At 43.7% G+C, this 18211-nt stretch overlaps 1 protein-coding gene across 13 annotated transcripts in view; it reads left to right on the top strand.

Moving 5' to 3' along the window:
* ATP10B (ATPase phospholipid transporting 10B (putative)) overlaps positions 1 to 11141 on the top strand; it is a 220287-nt gene extending 209146 nt beyond the window's left edge. For all 13 annotated transcript variants that reach the window (XM_017833909.1, XM_017833907.1, XM_017833912.1 and 10 more), the window contains 8 exons: positions 2033 to 2345; positions 3515 to 3591; positions 4136 to 4261; positions 5590 to 5790; positions 6674 to 6754; positions 6863 to 6967; positions 7339 to 7526; positions 10443 to 11141. In XM_017833909.1, the coding sequence (XP_017689398.1) occupies positions 2033 to 2345; positions 3515 to 3591; positions 4136 to 4261; positions 5590 to 5790; positions 6674 to 6754; positions 6863 to 6967; positions 7339 to 7526; positions 10443 to 10920 (1569 nt within the window). In that variant the 3' untranslated portion in view covers positions 10921 to 11141. The remainder of the gene's footprint in view (positions 1 to 2032; positions 2346 to 3514; positions 3592 to 4135; positions 4262 to 5589; positions 5791 to 6673; positions 6755 to 6862; positions 6968 to 7338; positions 7527 to 10442) is intronic.
* Positions 11142 to 18211: the final 7070 nt, after the last annotated feature.

Genomic DNA, 18211 nt, shown 5'->3' with positions numbered 1-18211 from the left:
AGGTGCCCCCAGAGCGGCCACTGCCCTTTCCCCAGTGCTGCTCTGTCCCTTTTGTGCAGCATCAGTCGTGGCCCCCTCGGCAGGGACAGGAGGCACTGTGAGAGCAGCCTTTCCATGGGCTGGCAGGAGGCTGGGGAGGGCAGGAGGAACTTCCCTCTGTCACTGGGCAGTCCCTGCCTCGGTTGCCTCTGTTTCTCTCCCCACAGAACCAGGGTCCCCAGTGTGAGCTTGCCTTTCTCTACAAAGCTATTGTGAGGATCAATTAAATATAGCTAAAATACTGACTGTTTTTCTTGTGATAGGCACTTGTAGAGAGCAGTGAGATGGCCTACTTTCTAACTGCTTTTGTCTGCAGTTAGTAGCTCTCCAAAAAAGATTCAAATCCTATGCAAATGTCTGTCTCTTTTAATGTCACGGAAATAGGGGAACACGCAAGGATGATATGGAATTTGGCACGGAATGCTTTCCCTGCTTCAATGTGTAATTTCATTTGATACGGGGATCTGCCTGAACAGGAGGCAGAATGAATACATTTAGGATGGAAATTAGGAGATGGTTTGTGCCAGGGAAGTGATGCTGCAGGCGGGACCACCCTGGCTCCAGGAAACACTTCCCCCCAGCACCCTCTGGATCCAGGCACAAGCTGAGCACATGTAGGGAATCCCAGTGGGTCACTGGGCACTGGAGTTCCACCACCACAAGATTTAGTTCCCTCCTTTTCAAAACGCAGCCGAGGACAGACCCTGGTTCTGGAAGGGGCTCCCAGAGCAGTGAGGGACACACACAACACCTACAAAGTTTCACCTGTTCACTGTGCCAGAGTTAACCCTGGAAGTGGTGTCAGTGGAAGGCCTTCTCTTTACCTCTGAGCCCAGCAGCTCATTCAAACACTGACAATTGACTTCCAGGAAGATGCAACATAAGGAGGGAGCTTGGGGGATTCATTTCAACAGCAAGCCAAGGCAAACCAGGAATTTCCACTACAATTTTTGGGTTGTTCACAGAAAGATGATGCTGCTTCAATATTTTTTAGATGTTTTAAGCATGCAGGATTTTTATTAGATGTCAGAGGAATGCTGACATTTGATTCCAGAACCTCCCACTTAAGTGTAATTTAAATCTTGCAAACATCCTACACATGTACCTTATGCAACATAAAGTGAAAATAACATTTTAGAACTGAATCATCACTCAATAAAGCTGACAGAAAAGGTAGAAAAAGGAATGATTAGCTCCTCAGGTATTCAGTGCCATGCACAGAAGGAGGACTTTCAGTGCTAAGCAGCAGCAAAATATCTTTCAGATCATTCAGGGTTTTCTGTGATAGTGGTGTGCCAGTTTAGAAGATCTGTATGGGAAAGACAAAAGTGCTCTCCTTGAATCTGTTTGTATTTATATTAAGTCAATTCTGTTGTTTGCATCTGAAAAAGGGGACTTGGACCAAAATGAGACAGATTTGCTGAGAGGGATGGACTTAATTTGTGTTTAAGACAGAATGCTGGAAAGTAGGAAGTTTTATCTGTGTTCATAACTCTGATACACACCTGATATGTGACCTAGAAAAGGCCAAATTCTCAAAGTTACTGGATAATTTTGATTGTTTCTCTACTGCAGTTTGTTTCTGATGGAAGCAAACGCTGCAATATATCACATCATTCATACCAGAACCAGATTTTTCAATCTCCTTTAAAAAAAAAAAAAAGGATTTTCTTTTTAATTTCTGAACTCTCAGCATTGCAATGCACATATGTCCTCCTGATGTAAAGATTATTTTATTTTCTTTTAAAATAATTCCTTTCTTCAGTCAACTGGCTGATGAAATGCTCCGTGTTTCCACGGGGGGATTTGAGGATGCTGCTGCAATAATCCCCGACCAGATGAACGAGTGCACTTCCCAGGCAGTGTTCCCTGATGTTTGTCTGACAGGCTTAAAGCCACTGGCATGGTTATACAAACACACACTTGGCGAGGTGTTGAGCTGGAAAGGGAGCGGAAGACAACCATTGCTAAAACCACTCCTGTTTCCTCACAGGAAACTTGTGAATCTCTCCTGGATTTAACCCTGGAAGAGGTGAGGAAGAGTTACGAGTGTGACAAACCGCGGAGGAAGATTTTCGGCATCATCCCAACGGCCGCAGAGGCCCCCGAGGCCCCCAGCACCGAGTTTGGGCTGGTGATCGATGGGAAGACGCTGAGCCTCATCTTCCAGGGGGGCCTGCAGGAGAAGTTTGTGTCCCTGGCGCGGCGCTGCCGCTCGGTGCTGTGCTGCCGCTCCACGCCTCTGCAGAAGGGCATGGTGGTCAGGCTGCTCCGGGGGCAGCTCCGAGTGATGACCCTGGCTATAGGTACCCATCTGAACCCCACAGCACACAGGGGGAGCAGGGTCCTCCTGTAAGAGCTAGGAAAATGTATGGAATATACCTACACGCTGGTTTTTGTGCCTCAGTTAGACACAGGGAGGAAAGAGCACTGAATAATCTTTCCTTGTCAAAACACACATGAAAGTCCTTCTTCATCTATCACTAAGCAAATCTGGTCCCCCTTTAAACAAGATGAAGGTGCTCCAAATTCAGAATCTCCCAGCAGTCCCTTTCATGCACATCAGTACAAACACATGTACATGTTCCCTCTGGAATGTCCTTGCTTTGGGCCTGCAAAGCACTCAAAAGTAGTCACTAATTTGTCTTTTTATAAAGCCCTTTTCCTGTCAGATTTTCCCAACTGGTGAAAACAGAGTTTTCCCCAGAGTGGTATTAAGCAGTGACTCATTTGCCTTTTACCTCCAAATAATGTGAAATGTTTTGAGTTCTCTGCCCCACTTTTGGCAAGCAATGCCACTAAAATCCTTGCAGAATTGATTTTTGTGACTTCCAACTGAAAAATACACCTCTGTGGACCAAACAGAAAAGGAAGGGGCTGTTGTATTTTAAATTTTTTTGCTTTGCCTTGTAGTCCAAAATGTAAGCTTTCAGCCTTCTGCTCCATCTACCTTGCTTTACCAGTAACCTGATTTACCATCTCCACACTGCAAGTGGCAACTATGGCTGTTCTTTCCCTGGAAATTTGGTTATATATTTAACATATTGCTGTGAGTTGAAACGAGCAAAATAACCCCTGAAATTGGCTTGTTACATTGTCATCTGCAATGCAATTTATCCTACAATTTGGAGGATTCAAGTAGGTGCTGCAGAGCGTGTTGCTGAGCATATGGAGCTCACCAGGCAGAAACACCACATGATGCAGATGGAGATGGTGTCGGGGTGTCCATCCACCACCCAGCTGGTCCCACTGCTGGAGCCAGGGCTCCTGGAAGGGAGGGAGGATGTTCCTACCAAGGGCAGAGCCTAGAGGTCATGAGTACTTGGTGCTAAGTATCAGTTATCCTAATTAAGACGCAGGTAGAAGAGAATGGCCAAAATAATCAGCATAGCTAAGATTATTTCCTTCTGATGGAGGCACTATGTATTAAACACCCTTTCTTACTCTTCTGTTGTTCCCCCCCTTCCCATTTTAGGTGATGGTGCAAATGATGTGAGTATGATTCAAGCAGCTGACGTTGGAATTGGAATATCTGGTCAGGAAGGCATGCAGGTACCCTGTCAGTTTAATTCTATTCCTCTTTTGCCATGTGCTGTCTTGCTGCTTAATAAGTTCCAGAGCTGCCCTGTGCTCTCGAGTGTCATCTTAAAAATGCAAGTTGGCATCATTACTGTCATAAATTAACATGCAGTTCATAATTATGGGTCCAGCCAAAAAACAGCATTTTAAGCCAACAATTAGCATGCATGGACAGATGTGTGTTTGCTCATAAGCCTGGAAAATTAGCAGATGCCTGTCCAGTGGTAGCTTAGCATCTGCTTTCTGAATCCTCTCTGCTACTGCTTTTCCAGGGTTTGTAGATTCTTTTCCACTGTCTTCTGCCCTGAATTCTTCCCCACACGTCCCCCTTCCTCACGCTTCTTAAATGGAGAGTTCTGCAGAAAGTTCCAACTGTTTTCTTGAGGGTTGGTTTTTTGGGTTTTTTTTCCTGCAATATGCAAAAGTTGGAAATTATTTCAATGTCCGTGTTCAAGTTTCATTATATTGGCTGGGGAAAGGATATATTGTAAATGACCTTCTATTCCTCTTCCCAAAGGCAGTGATGGCCAGTGACTTTGCAATAGCCCGATTTAAACACCTCAGAAAACTGCTTCTTGTCCACGGACATTGGTGTTATTCTCGCCTGGCAAAGACGGTGATTTACTTTTTCTACAAAAATGTGGTAAGATTATTCAAATTATGGAGATTTTCATCCTAGTAAGGGTTAATTCCAGGACTGGGTTGGGGTTTTTGGCCTGGTTTTATTTTTCACAGGTTATGCTCATACTTTTTATGAAGCTACATTTTGTGTTTCTTCACTTTTCAAGTTTATAATGTGGCACTTCTTTCTCAGCAATGTGCTGCATAAAGCACTGAGGAAAACATGGGCTTTAAATATATTTTGAAACTAGCATTATTCCAGAGGGAAAAGGACTCAAGGCTTAGTAACTTTATATGGTAGTTCAAGAAACTTTATTAATAATACCCATGAGCCTCAAAATAAAATTTGCATAAGGAAGATCAGATTATTAGTGCTAGAATATAGAAGATGACTCTGCACTAAGAATTGCTAGCCTGTGAAACCTCTGAATTTTTATAGGAACCACTTGCAAGTAATGATGCAGTCATACCTGGCATTTTTATTAAAAATTTAATGTATATGCAAATGAGCTGCACATTGAAGGATAATGTAAAGTGGAAAAAGGACAGTAATTCAGTTTCTACAAGACTGTGCAAACAAGTCCATTTGACATGAAATACACTCTGAGCATGAAAGGCTATTTACTTAGAATTCAAAGTGTCTGTTTTTGGGAGGGTTTTTAATAATTTCGAATAAGGATTATTTCTTATCACTGTTAAATTTTGTAATGGAAATGAACACTTCCCTTTTTCTGATTGGCCATCCTTTTAGAGTTCAAAGGATACTTATTTACAGTGTGAAATATCTCTCCAGAATGGGATGCTGCTGTTCTATTATCTCCCCAGCAGCATTAGGGAGCAGGAGCCCTTTGATTCCACATGGACAACCAGTTTATGGAAGGATTCTAAAATCTGGTGCTCGGAGCTGTAAACAGTTTACTTAATTATTCTCTGATATGTTCTTAAGGAAACCTAATGGCTTTTAAAGAGCTCTATCACAGTGGATTGCCGTGAAGCAGAGCCTTCAGATATTCTTTTTATGGAAGGAAGTGCAAGGCTGTCTGCTGGCACCACCTTTAACCAAAGCAGGGTATTCCTAAAAGGCTCAGTCAGTACCCAGTGTCCTACACCAACCTCGGGGGTGGAACTGTGAGAGACACAGACCCTGTGCACTGACAGCAAAGGGTCCAGATCGGGTGTAACAGTGGGAAAAGAAGGGGATGGGAGGGAGAGGCCACAGGAAAACTGCAGCTTCATGGCTCCCACAACCCAAAGAGAAATGGAACCACATCAGCATGAAGGGTGAGATGCTGATGTGGAGGGGCAGCACAGCTCTGACAGGCTGTTGGGTTTGTCTTTGCTCCTCCCCAGAGCTACGTCAACCTGCTCTTCTGGTACCAGTTCTTCTGTGGCTTCTCAGGCAGCACCATGATTGATTACTGGCAGATGATCTTCTTCAACCTCTTCTTCACCTCAGTGCCCCCAATTCTCTTTGGAGTCCTGGATAAAGATGTTTCTGCAGAAACACTTCTAGGTTTGCCCGAGTTATACAGGAATGGGCAAAATTCAGAGGTATGTCATGATTGCTGAAGCAGCTGCTTGATGAGCCAAAGGACCACAGGTTTTTTGGTTTGGGAAGGAGTGAAGGAGTTTAGACTTACTTGGAACCAAATGTTCCATTTTATGGTGTCAAGTTTACTGATGTCCACTAAAAAAAAGGTGTAATTGTAGCTGTCAGAGGAGCTGGAACATATGGCTGAAGTTGCTTCTTGAAAGTGATGCTGGTGCTGGGTCATGATCAGAAAATGTAAATGGAAGGTTTATTCTGCCATTAAATGTGTGGAGCAATCCCAGCAGCAAGTGAAGTGACATGCCAGGGAATCACCCTGTGATTGGTTTGTTCATTGAAGAGATGGTGGAGCAAATACCTGTGTGTGTGCATGTATATATGCACTGTGTATGTAGACAGATTCTCAGTGAAGGCTTATGGAGAAATAAATAAAATAGGATAAAAGATGTAAAAGATGAAGGTAAAATAGTTTAGCTGGCCCTTGGTTAAACTCAACTCAGATTTGGTGCTTCAAACACTCTCAATCTACTAAAGAACCTACTAAACCTACTAAAGAAAAGCTTATTAAAAAGATTACAGCAAAAAGTGACAAGAAAACACAAACCCTTAAATCAATAAGCAACTTGACATTTTTTTCCTCCTCTCAGGTTCAGAAATACACCTATTAATGTTCCTAAGGTCTATCTTTAGTAACACAGAGAAAAGGTCTGTTCAGAGATAAGCCTTTGGATTAATCAGCTGCTCATGAGGCATTTACTCATGAAGGGAGACCAGTTAGCTCTAATCAGTATCTGAATGGAAGAAAAACAGGCAGCAATTATGTCTTCAGGACAGGCTAGGGATGTGTGTCCCATCCTAATGACTGTTATCTGTAAACTCCTGCAGATATACAACCTGTCAACTTTTATTATCACCATGCTGGATGCCTTCTATCAGAGCCTCATTTGCTTCTTTGTCCCCTATTTGGTAAGTAATAGGCTCATTAATATTCTCATTCTCCTGTCCTCCTTAAAAAGTAGAAAATTCCCTTCTGAATGGTCAGGGTTCCTCACAGTGCCTCTGCCTGTTTTCTAGGTGTACAAGGACTCTGACATAGATGTGTTTTCCTTTGGAAACCCCATCAACACCATCTCCCTCCTGACCATTCTCTTGCACCAGGCTCTGGAAATGAAAACGTGGGTATGTGTTTGCCCTGCCCTGCTCACAGGACTGTTGTGGTTTTGGGAACACAGCACCCTGTGTAGGCATGGCATTGTCTTTCAGAGTAATTTGCCTGAATTCTGGGTCACAGAGAGCGAGTAACAGATGCACTGAGACTTCACAATGTGCCAGAATTTGTTATTAGCCCCGGGACAACACCTTCATGTGCACAGAATTTGTTTGTACTGTGCCTTTGGACAGGACAGAACACAATGTTTGCATCCTTCAATACATTAGGATGAGAACTGAACTCGCTGTTGTTTTCTAAGTTCATTCCTGGCTGTTTCTGCCCCTGTGTTACCCCCAGAGCCAGGTCTCACAGTCCCCCCTGTCTCTTGTGCCCTCCCCAGACCCTGTCCCAGCTGGTGGCCATGATGTGCAGCCTGGGCTTCTACCTGGTCTTCTCCCTGATCTACAACGCCATGTGCCTGCTCTGCAACCCTCCCACCAACCCCTACTGGATCCTGGAGAGGCAGCTCTCAGAGCCCACCTTCTACCTGCTGTGCCTGCTCACCCCGCCCGCCGCGCTCCTGCCCAGGTGGGGACGGGCTCCTCTCCGTGTTCCTTGGGGGTTTGTGGGAATGGGAGAAAGGGACAAAGTCACCTGTGTCCATATGGGATGTGTCAGGCACGTGCTGCACAGGGATAATTCAGGCAGAGGCCTGGGTTCAGCTTTCCAGTTCACAAACCATCCATTTGTTCAGTTATATAACCCCAGATAAGTCACCGTATATCTACTGCTTGTTTTCCCACGAGAAAACCTTTCTTTCTGGGGTGCTTCAAAGTTTACCAGCACAAATCTGCTCTGGAATTGTTCACTCTCCTGAACACAACGGGGTTGAGCTGATCAAGACTAGAAGGCAAGTCTTTGAAATATTCCTGTAAGCTTGGAGAGTTGCAAAACATATTCTGTTATTAAGTATTTTGCAGTCCATTGCTAAGCTAAATTTAAGAACATGCTTCTGTATGAAAAAATTTTCTGCATCTGGAATTTTAGTTTTACTCTCTGCAACAAATCAGGTATGTTAAAGATAACTTCAACTGAGACTGGATATTTGGAGAGGGATAATTATTTTGATACATTGCTGAAAAAAATTGGTTTGAAAAACATAATGGTTCTGTTTCCATATATGTATATGGGAAGCTTACTACTTTTGGTACTTAATACCCTAACTAATCCTTTAAGCAGATATACTTTGTTTGAGTTGCACCATTTATTTATATTCTTTATTTGTGCTTGAACAGTGAAAGCACACCCATTTGAGTTGGTTTGACTATCTTCCTGGTTTCCTTCTTATCCTAATTGCCATGAAGTACTGCAGCACACTGGTACTGCAAGAATCAGGAAAATATTTTTAGTATCTGATTTTGTAAGTGCTTTAAGGCATTTGAACTGAGCCTTAACTTTGTCTGAAAAGTTCCTTTTCAAGACTAGATAGTCTTTTTCTTCAGATTGTTATTATTATTCCCCCATTTGAGTTGAGATGCTCTTGTGACTTCATGTTCCATTATATAAGTTCAGATGAGAATAAACAACACATAGTTCAGTAAGGTCTCATGTCTTCTAGGCAGGGCACCCTTTTCCAGCCTGTTTTGCTCCTATGTGAGTTTTGTTTTCCTGTCAGGCCTCATTCACAGAGTCATTTTTGACCCTGAGCTTCTCACTGAGAGCTGCCTCAAACATGTGCTTAGAGAACTCACATCTCCATCTTGGGAATCCAGCACAATTAAGGTCCTTTCTGCCTCAGCAGGTTACTGAGCTTAAGGATTTTATCTTGGTGTCTTCAAAGCTGGAGAACTGCTTTTCCTTCATGTAGGTCCTGCAGATTACTTTCTGCAGAGTCCTCTATTCACAGACTGTCCACCCTCCAGTTCCTGCTACAACTGAGCTGTACCATCACAGCAGTGGTGAAACCACCCTTTCCTAAAACACCCTGAATTTTCAGTTCCATTCCATGGTCCATCTCAGCATGCTGCCTGCTCACCATCTCCTTCAGAAACGAATCCTTCAGAAACAGAGCCTTGACATTCTGGTTTCTGCCTCCAAGGTTTTGTTAAAATCCTCGCTCTCCTCAGTTCTTCCTTTTGTCCTGCCTCCTGTTCTGGCTGCCAGGCCTGAGACACCACAGCCCCCTGGGGGTCTGGTCTGTGCCCTGCCTGCTCCAGGCTTTCCCTGCACAAACATCTGGCAGTGCTTTGCACCTCTGCACCTCAGAGCTGCCCCTGCACTCTTGGGACACAAACTGCACAGCAGGGAGTTCTCAAACCCTCAAGCCTGACAAGAAGAAAGGGGTCTGAATTTCGTGTTTGTTCAGTGAGAAGGAAAGGCTCTGTCTCCTGAAGGATTTCAACACACAAACCAGATTCATTTGTCCAGCTGTGGAAGGACTGGTCTACCAGGACCTGCAGAGACCCAACAGACCCTGCAGGGCTGTGGGAGGGGCAGGAGCAAGTGAGAGTAGTTCACAGGATGGAAGACACAATTTTCCATCCCTTCTCTGTCCTCCTGTCTGGTCCACGTGCAACTGGCCCGGAAGGTACAGAGGGAGGCTGAGGGGAAAGCCAGACCAGTCTGATCCAGGTCTGTGCAGGTCCCTGGGCTGCCCTTGCTGTGCTCTGGGCTCCCAACAAGAGCTGAGACTCTGTGGGACTGACCAGCCTGAGCACAGGCACACAAAGGGACTTCCTCCACTCCTGCTTGTGCAAGCCTGAGAATTCCATTGCCTTAAAAGCCCTTTCTGTTCTGAGTCTGGCCTGTCAGCCTTTTTAATCCTGTCACACTAATTTATACCTACATTTAGCAGCAGGATGGGACGACAGCAGCTTTCTCAGTGCCATTTCATGGAGTCCCCACGTTTGTTTTAAAATGCATGTTGAGGCCATCTATGTAAAGGTCAAATCCTAATAAAAAGATGCTTTGAAGGAGACACTGGTTTTCACACAAAGCTGACATGACATGGAGAGAGGATGTGTGCTCTCTCACTGCACACAATATATAGTTATATAAGTTCTCTAGCCTGCAAAGGGCAGGTAGGACACCTTTTGGTTGCTGCTTTCTGAGCAAATCCAAAAGCCGAGCTTTTAAAATTTCTAGTTTCCTGTTATCTACCAAGTTAAGATCCTTTCTTTAGCCTGTTTTAGCAGTACAAACAGAATTTCAATATTTTCAAATACTGCATCTCTTGGTGAGCTTTTGTGTCTCTTTCTTCACTGGTCAGCAATGGAGTAGTTGTCAATACTAAATAAATGATCATATATATATGCTCTATATATGAACTATAGTTCACTCTCTGTTGTGTTAAGATCCAGGAGTCAGCTTTCATCTGCCAGGTATAAGGTGCCTACCAGATGCCTGTAGAGCAATGGAAAATTAGCACCTGGATTTGTGTTATGTGATGCAGATTATGGAAGGAGCCCACTGTTAAAGTAATCCATTCTCTTCCTCTTTCGTCAGGTTCTTTATTTCTGCTCTACGAGGAACCTTTGGAGCATCTCTGATCCTGAAAGCACAGCGAATAGATAAACTTCCTAAGGGACAGCAGGATCTCGAAATCCAGAAACTGAGATCAAGGAAAGCTACTTCTGGTGCATCACCTGCACCTAATGATGACCTTGACCAAAGCATCAGCCACTTATGTGTGTCACCATTTCTCCACCCAGCAGCAGCAGCTGTGTCTCAGGGGCACACAGAGGGTCAGGGGCTTTCCAGCTCCGCAGTGAATCCTCTCAGGAGAGGGACACCAGAGGAAGGCTACTGTTTCTACAACAGGTGGGCAGAGGAAGAATCTGCTGCCACAGACTCTTCAGCAGGACCCTTTGCACCCAGCAGGGGAACAGCTCCTGGGCAGGGCTGTGGCCAAGTGCCCAAAGACAGAGACTCCAGGGCCAGCTCCGGGAGCCACCGGCGCTCAGTGAGTGCAGTGACCCTCTGAGCAAACCCTGACAGACCCACAGCCCTGTGACCCTCTGAGCACACCCTGACAGACCCACAGCCCTGTGACCCTCTGAGCAAACCCTGACAGAGCCACAGCCCAGTGACCCTCTGAGCAAACCCTGACAGAGCCACAGCCCAGTGACCCTCTGAGCACACCCTGACAGACCCACAGCCCTGTGACCCTCTGAGCAAACCCTGACGGAGCCACAGCCCTGTGACCCTCTGAGCANGTGACCCTCTGAGCACACCCTGACAGACCCACAGCCCTGTGACCCTCTGAGCAAACCCTGACGGAGCCACAGCCCTGTGACCCTCTGAGCACACCCTGACAGACCCACAGCCCTGTGACCCTCTGAGCAAACCCTGACAGACCCACAGCCCAGTGACCCTCTGAGCACACCCTGACGGAGCCACAGCCCCTGAGAGAAGGATGAGAAGGACACCCCAGGGCACACCAAGAGTCTGTTTGTGCTGAGCCACGATGTCACTGCAAGTGGAGAGGAGTGTGGGGCAGTGCAATACCAGCTTTAATGGGCTTTAATGTGCAGCCTCTCCCAAATGCAAATGTTGTCTGGGTTTGCCATCACCTGACTTCCTGACCTTCCTGGTTTTGTCACATTAGAGGGATGTTAGCTGAGCATGACACACCTGCTGAGAATTGCCAAATTACTTTATTTTTGTACCAAAGTAATAGGGAATAATTGTACTAGTGAGGTTTCAATGTTATTACACTATTGAGGTGACAGAAGGAGAATCCATTCTTTATTAAACCAAGTCTTAAAGCAACACATCCACTCTAGCTTTTACTATCAAAGTCTTAAAAAGACTTCACTAACTTAAAAATTACAGTTCTGCCTCGAAAAAATGTTACCTCTGAGTACTAAAGGTACTTGAAGAATAAAAAAAATTGAAAGACACTAGAGAATGTTCCAGGTTTTAATATATGGACTTTGCACATACAACAATATCAGGTCCATAGCCTGTTTTCCCTGAACAGTAAGCTCAATACTTTTATGCAGGTAGTGGTTTGACCTGATACTGTTAAGAAAAGGACAAATGAGTTTATAAAGAAGAAGAAGAATACAAATACTGAACTGCAAGAACTGCCAGGATAACTCAGTGATAAGTGGAGTCTACTTCTTCATACCTACAAAAGCAGACAGATAAAACAAGTCACATTCAAGGATTTATGTCCTAGAATTCTAAAGTTGTCCCTGATTTTTCATCTGGAAATTCAGTTTCTTCCTTCCCTTCTTTATATTCTCATGTAGTGTTGCTGCATTCAATCCAGTGTCAATCCTGCTCCTCCCCACAGTTGGTCACAGTCAGTAGTTGATGAGATCTCAACAGTGGAGATTGTGACAAGCCATATATGAAGGTCACTAATCACATTGCAGAAAGTACATGTGTAGAATGACCAAAATATGCATAATATGTTCACCCTTTTCAGTATCTCAGGACAACAAGATGCAGGAAAAAAACCATAAGATGTCACCATCATCACTACCTATTGCAATGCAATGAAAGGTGACTTTGGTATTTCTTATAGAAATGTTGACTAGTAGGACCATTTCCCCAGTTTTTCTGCACAATGTGGGATGAAATCTTAACTAGTTTTCAATTCAACCTATTTGTACTTTTGTGAATCTACCATTGGTTCTGATCTAAGTAGGTTTTTAGCCTTTTTTATACATGCTGTATTAATTTAGCTATTTGATACCTATCACAATGTGTGATCTGTTTAATAACCTATTTAGCAAATACTAATTTAACTTCTGTGTGTTGTAATAATTACTGTAACTGGACTCTTCGAGTTCTTACTTTAAAACAACTCAAGCAAAATTGAGCAGCATATCTGCCACTGGGACTTCTGGGAGCCAGAGCATATGTAGAACTGCCATTGTTAAAGTATTAATTGTCAGCTGTAAAACAATTCAGAAAGAGATTTTTTTGCATGATGTACAGAATGAAGGGAATTAAGCATAGCTGAGACTACTGTTAATGGAGTGTGAGATTGCTCAAATGTTTGCTCACCAGCTGGGAATGGACCTGGGGTGACAAGACTGAAGATCAAGCCTTTACAATTCATAGCAATGTTTTTATATTAAATGGTCCATTTCCTCTGAACTTAAAGAAGATGTCAATGTCTGACACATTTTATTACAAAATTTGAAGTGTTTTTATAGTAATAAATGTAATATGGTCATGACTTGGTGTGTTGTTGAGAGGTAAAAAAACAGAGGTGGAGGAGGGGTTTTCCATGAGCAGCAAACTCATGTTTCCAGGGGCTATTCCCCTATCTAGTAGGAATGGTCATCAGAAAAACTAGGTAACAAACTCATCTGAATGTGCAAGGGCCACACAGGTTATGTTTAAGCAAATCTGGAAGACCTGTAGACATTCCTGAATTGAAAGCCAAGAATTAATTTCATGTTTTCTCGTCACAGTTTCTGCAGAACTGTTCTACCCTGCATTTTACCCTGACAGAAATGGCATAGAATTAAGGGAAGGTCCTTTTAAAAAGGGGAGTGAAGGAAGGATTGAGCTGGATCTCCAGCAAAATAGCCTCTAAAAGCTCTTTAGTGATGGAGTCCCCACTATGTCAGGGAATGAAAGAAGTGGAAGAGTCCCAAAAATAGTTACTTCAGTTAAAAGAAAAAAGGAATCCAGATGTACATGGCTGCCTTGAATAATTATACAGCCAGACCTACAGACTCTTCATTGGATTGTGGGGTAGCTGAGCATAAAATGGCCCAGGGGGTGAATTTACCTGCAGAGTTTGCACCAGAGACCCGATCCTGGAGGAGAGAGACAGCTGGAATAACAGAAACAGGAAGGCAGCCCAGGGAAGGGCTGGCCCTGCACTGCAGCTGCTGCGGAGCCTCCTGAAGCTGTCCCTGCACTTCTCCTCCAGGTGACAGAGCTGCTCCTCCTGAGCCCAGGACACAGCCCCTGGGGACACCGGGATCTGCTCCCGGGGAAGAGCTGACCCTGACCCAGCTCCTGTTCAAAACGTGGGGAACAGGCTCTTCCCTTTGATCATGAGGCAAATTAGCTGAGACTGTCAATCCTTTTGGGAAGCAGGATTGAGAGTTAAAAGACTTCTTTTTTTCAGTGAAAGCAAGCTTACAGCAAGACAGCAAAGTCCCCTAAGGAATTTATTTGGAAGAGGGGAAGTGTATTTACTAAATGGGTTCTTTAGACCTAACTGGATTTCCAAGGTAGCTTTATTTATTTATTTCAAGACACATTTAATAATACTGTCAAGATCCATGTTCCATTAATTCTAACGTGAATGTTTCACAACAGAACAGGTGTCTCACTTTTTAATGTATCCTCTGGTGATATTCAACATTTCATACACTTGGACTATAAAACATTAAAATTAATGGGGGTTATGTGAACTTACTGCATTCTTTTTATTTTGATCTGTGGTATTATTTAATGATACTGCATTTGCAGAAGTGCTTTGAGCTGTGCAGAGCTGGGACCATGTGACAGACTGGAGGTGGCCTCTCCCACAGAGGTGAGCAGGAGGTACCTGCCAGGTCTGTTGGCTCAGTAACAGATGCAGTCCCTGGCTGCTCTCAGTGCTCAGTGAAGAGCCACCATCACGTCCTCAGCACAGGGAGTTGTTCTGGGTGTTTCTAACACAGGGTGCAGGAAAGGCACAGCCCTGTCTGCACTTTGTGCTTGTCTGTCTCAGCACAGCGAGCTGGGATGTGCTCTCTGACAGTTACAGCTGATTATCTGCTGCAATCTGAACTATTCAGGCAGGAGAGAGGAAGGAATCCAGTTTGTTCTTATATATCTCAGAAATATAAAACCAGCTTTAAAACTCTGGGGAGATAGCTGTGCATCATGCTCCAGCACAGAAGCCACTTCTCCCAAGGATGAATTGCATATATTTTGCCATTTGTTGGCTGATGCTGCAATGTTTAATTCATTTGTTTGATTGCAGTTTGAGGTGGTGTATGAGTACAGAGCTCTTTGCTTTAGGGGAAAGGTGACTGCAGGCAGGATGGGGGATGATTAGGTACTTGTAAGCAGCACTGATGAGTAAAAATATAAACGTGGAGACAAGAGGCTCTTGAAGATAATGATCACGGGGGTGGGATTTAGAGAGACAACCAAATAACACTGAAGATCTATAAAGTACTTTTGACATTGCCAGTGACTGGAACTTGCTGCATTATCAGCCCATGAGACGACTGTGAACAGAACTTGCTGCCTAGCTCTGCTTGTTCTCAACTCCACAAACAAGACTGAGCTTGAATAGAGTCTGAATCATTATTTTTCCAAAAACATCAGAGGGGCAGCTGTCTGTTGTGAGCAGGCATTGAAGGCAAAGGTTATTTACCCACCATTCCCCGTGCAGCTCCCATCTTTAACCATCCCTCACAGCTTTCTTTCCCAAAGAACTTGTGTGGTTATTGTGTTCTCCAGCAGGAGAGCAGAGCTCTATAAATTATCAATATAAACGACTAAAGGGTCAAGCTTTGGCTCCACAGAACCTGAATTTTGACCTTGACTTCAGTGAAACCAAAGCTGCTGCTTTGTTTTTGCTTGTACTGTTCACCACCACAAAGCTGAGACAGGATCTTTATGGGACTGGGAGGGGAAGCAGTAAAAATATTTACAGTAAGTAGCCAATACATTGGCCTTCCTTTTGTATGCTTGTATTCCTCCCTATTTTACTAACATTGTTCTGTTTAACCTCAAACAGATCATTCAGGGAACTCCTGTACATTTATTGGTTTTATTCAAACAAGGACAAATGTAAATCAATAGGCAGGTCAATAGAGCTCATTTGAAATCAGCTGGATTCAACTGAGATTTTATTAGTGCCCATCTTGTTTTGTTAATACTTTAATTCTAAAGACTTTTGCCAGGAAGAACAAACACCTGAATGGCTCCTCCTTCACAATGTTTAGTACCTTGTGGCCAATAGTAATGTCAAGGTCTAAATCAAGATGTGAAGAGCAGCCTCTGCATTCTGTTCCTGTGGACAAGGGATGGATTTGGGGATGGACTGGTAAGTACCAGGACCAGGAGTGCACTGGAATGATAAAGGAAAAACATGAACATGTCCAAGACCTTCTGGAACTTTCCAAACAAAATCTAAAACTACTTTCAAGGATTGTTCAGAGGTCACTGGGGGCTTCAAGAGCCCATCTAACATGTTTTGTGAGTAAAACAAGTAAAGTCTCCATCCATGGACGTTCTCAGGGACGTGCAGGGGACTGCAAGAAGGGCCACACACTTGCAAGAGGCTAAAATGAACTTGCTTTTAATCTTGTTTAGAGAGGAGGTGATGCTGTAAAGATTCAGATGCAATTTCTCAAAAATTTGGAATGTATATAAATTATGGGAATCTGTTCTTAAGATCCTTTGCTCCACTTCATAATCTTCAATTTCACAGCGAGGAAGGAATAGAGTCCAGAGACATCAAAGAGCCGGAATTGTGCTTGCAGCTATTAGTTCTTAGATGAAAAAAACCCAAAGCTAAAATTTAGAACCCAAAGGACTCTAATTCTCCAGCACTTTTCAGTAATAGAGCCCAAGCACACACCAAATAAATATTTTAAATCCTAATACTGATTTGGAAGGCAGCTTATTTAAGAGGAATATTCTGGCACCACGTGTGCATTTGACTTGCATTCATTTAAAATTCAAAATTATTTGCAGATTCTTGAGAATGCTTCAGATAACTGGTTCTTTGTGATCCATCATATTTTCACAGAACTGGACAGTTGAGTATCTCAGGAGAGAATGTAATCTCTTTGAGGAGGGACCCACAGACAATCCCCATCAGCCATTTGTCTACCTGAGTCTTTATTAACAAAAAACCCCCTCAAACCCTGTGAGAAGTGGGGCTTGCCCACGGGACTTTTGAAGATTCATCTACTACCTGTTGTCAAAATAAAGTTTTTCTTTACTTCTGGTAATGAAATCTATCCCAATAATGGTTTGGAGCCAGAGCAAGCCCCTGTGCTGTGAGAAATGACAGGACTTGTAGGGTGTTCAGAGCATTATTAGGATCCATTTCATACCTCATCTGTTATTAGAAGCATAAAATGTGCAAGCGTTCCCTGCTGCTGTAAATGTCACCATGCTGGGGGCAAATGCTTTGATTTTCTATCAGCAAATAATGTTAAATTATATAGTGTTTAATCATGCTTGGGGAGAGCCGTGAACTTTAAAGAATGAGTTTCTCTCCAATCATTCCATCTTCAGCTCTCCTGAAAATGGACATCAGCAGTTATAAAATCCTGAAGGTAACTTCCACAGCCTGGAGGCTTCCTGATGGTTCAGCACTGACAGCAGAGCACTGAAATACAAACCATTTAGACATTATTATTATTTGGATTGAGGCAATCAGGTATTTGAGCACAGAATTTGAAAGTTAACTTTGAAAATCAGAACCCTCTGATTTTCTGGCATCTTTTAGGGCGTTGACATTTTTTGTATTTATAGAAGAGTCTCCATTACCTGGTGTGACACAACCTTAAAACTGTTAATTTCTAAATAAAGCAGTTGCATCCACCAGGCCAGACTGTAAGTGGTTGGAAGGTGGGAGAGCTCCACTGAGGAGCTGCAGGGCTGGGGCTCTGTAGGTGTGGAGAATCTCACCCCCACTGCCCACCTGCTCTGCCAGAAGGAAAGGGAAGAGAAAGGCAGGGAGGCAGCACGTGGAGGAGACTTGTACAGGGGTTGGAGAATATAAATTTCCAAATCCCAAAGACATAGTGGAAGGTAACACTGGTGGTATCTTAGCAACTAGAGAAATACAAGCCAGGCTATGCAGGGAAATCAGCTCCAGCCCAGCTTTAAGAGCTCTCTCAGGTTTATATTTGTGACGTGTTTCTGAAACTGGATTTTTAATCACAGCATTTGAAAATACCGACATTTTTTGCTGGAGAACATAATCCTTGGTTTCTGCTGAGGGAAAGTCACACTTTTATTGGAGCAATTCCATCAGCCCATGCCAGACCTGAAGGGCAGATTGGGAGAGCCAGTAGGATTCTCCCATGAAGGAGGGGTTGGTGCAGTGCTGGACAGGGCTCCCCACAGCCCCCAGGGCAGGGGCACAGCCTCTGCAGCGACACAGAGATGGGACCTGAAGCTACTGAGAAACAGGAAAATTTTCTATGTGGTATCTCCACCTTTCTTCTGATTAAAGTGGCTTCAGCACTGTCAGTACAGACTTGATTCTCTGCCTTTCTGTATCACCCCAATATACAGAAATTGGTATTTTTTTCTAGATCATCTGAAATAGAAAGATCTAT

This window comes from Lepidothrix coronata, unplaced genomic scaffold (genome assembly GCF_001604755.1).
Source record: "Lepidothrix coronata isolate B3197 unplaced genomic scaffold, Lepidothrix_coronata-1.0 Scaffold223, whole genome shotgun sequence".
NCBI lineage: Eukaryota > Metazoa > Chordata > Aves > Passeriformes > Pipridae > Lepidothrix > Lepidothrix coronata.
The sequence above is the reverse complement of the archived record's forward strand: the minus strand, read 5'-3'. Positions and strand labels throughout refer to the sequence as shown.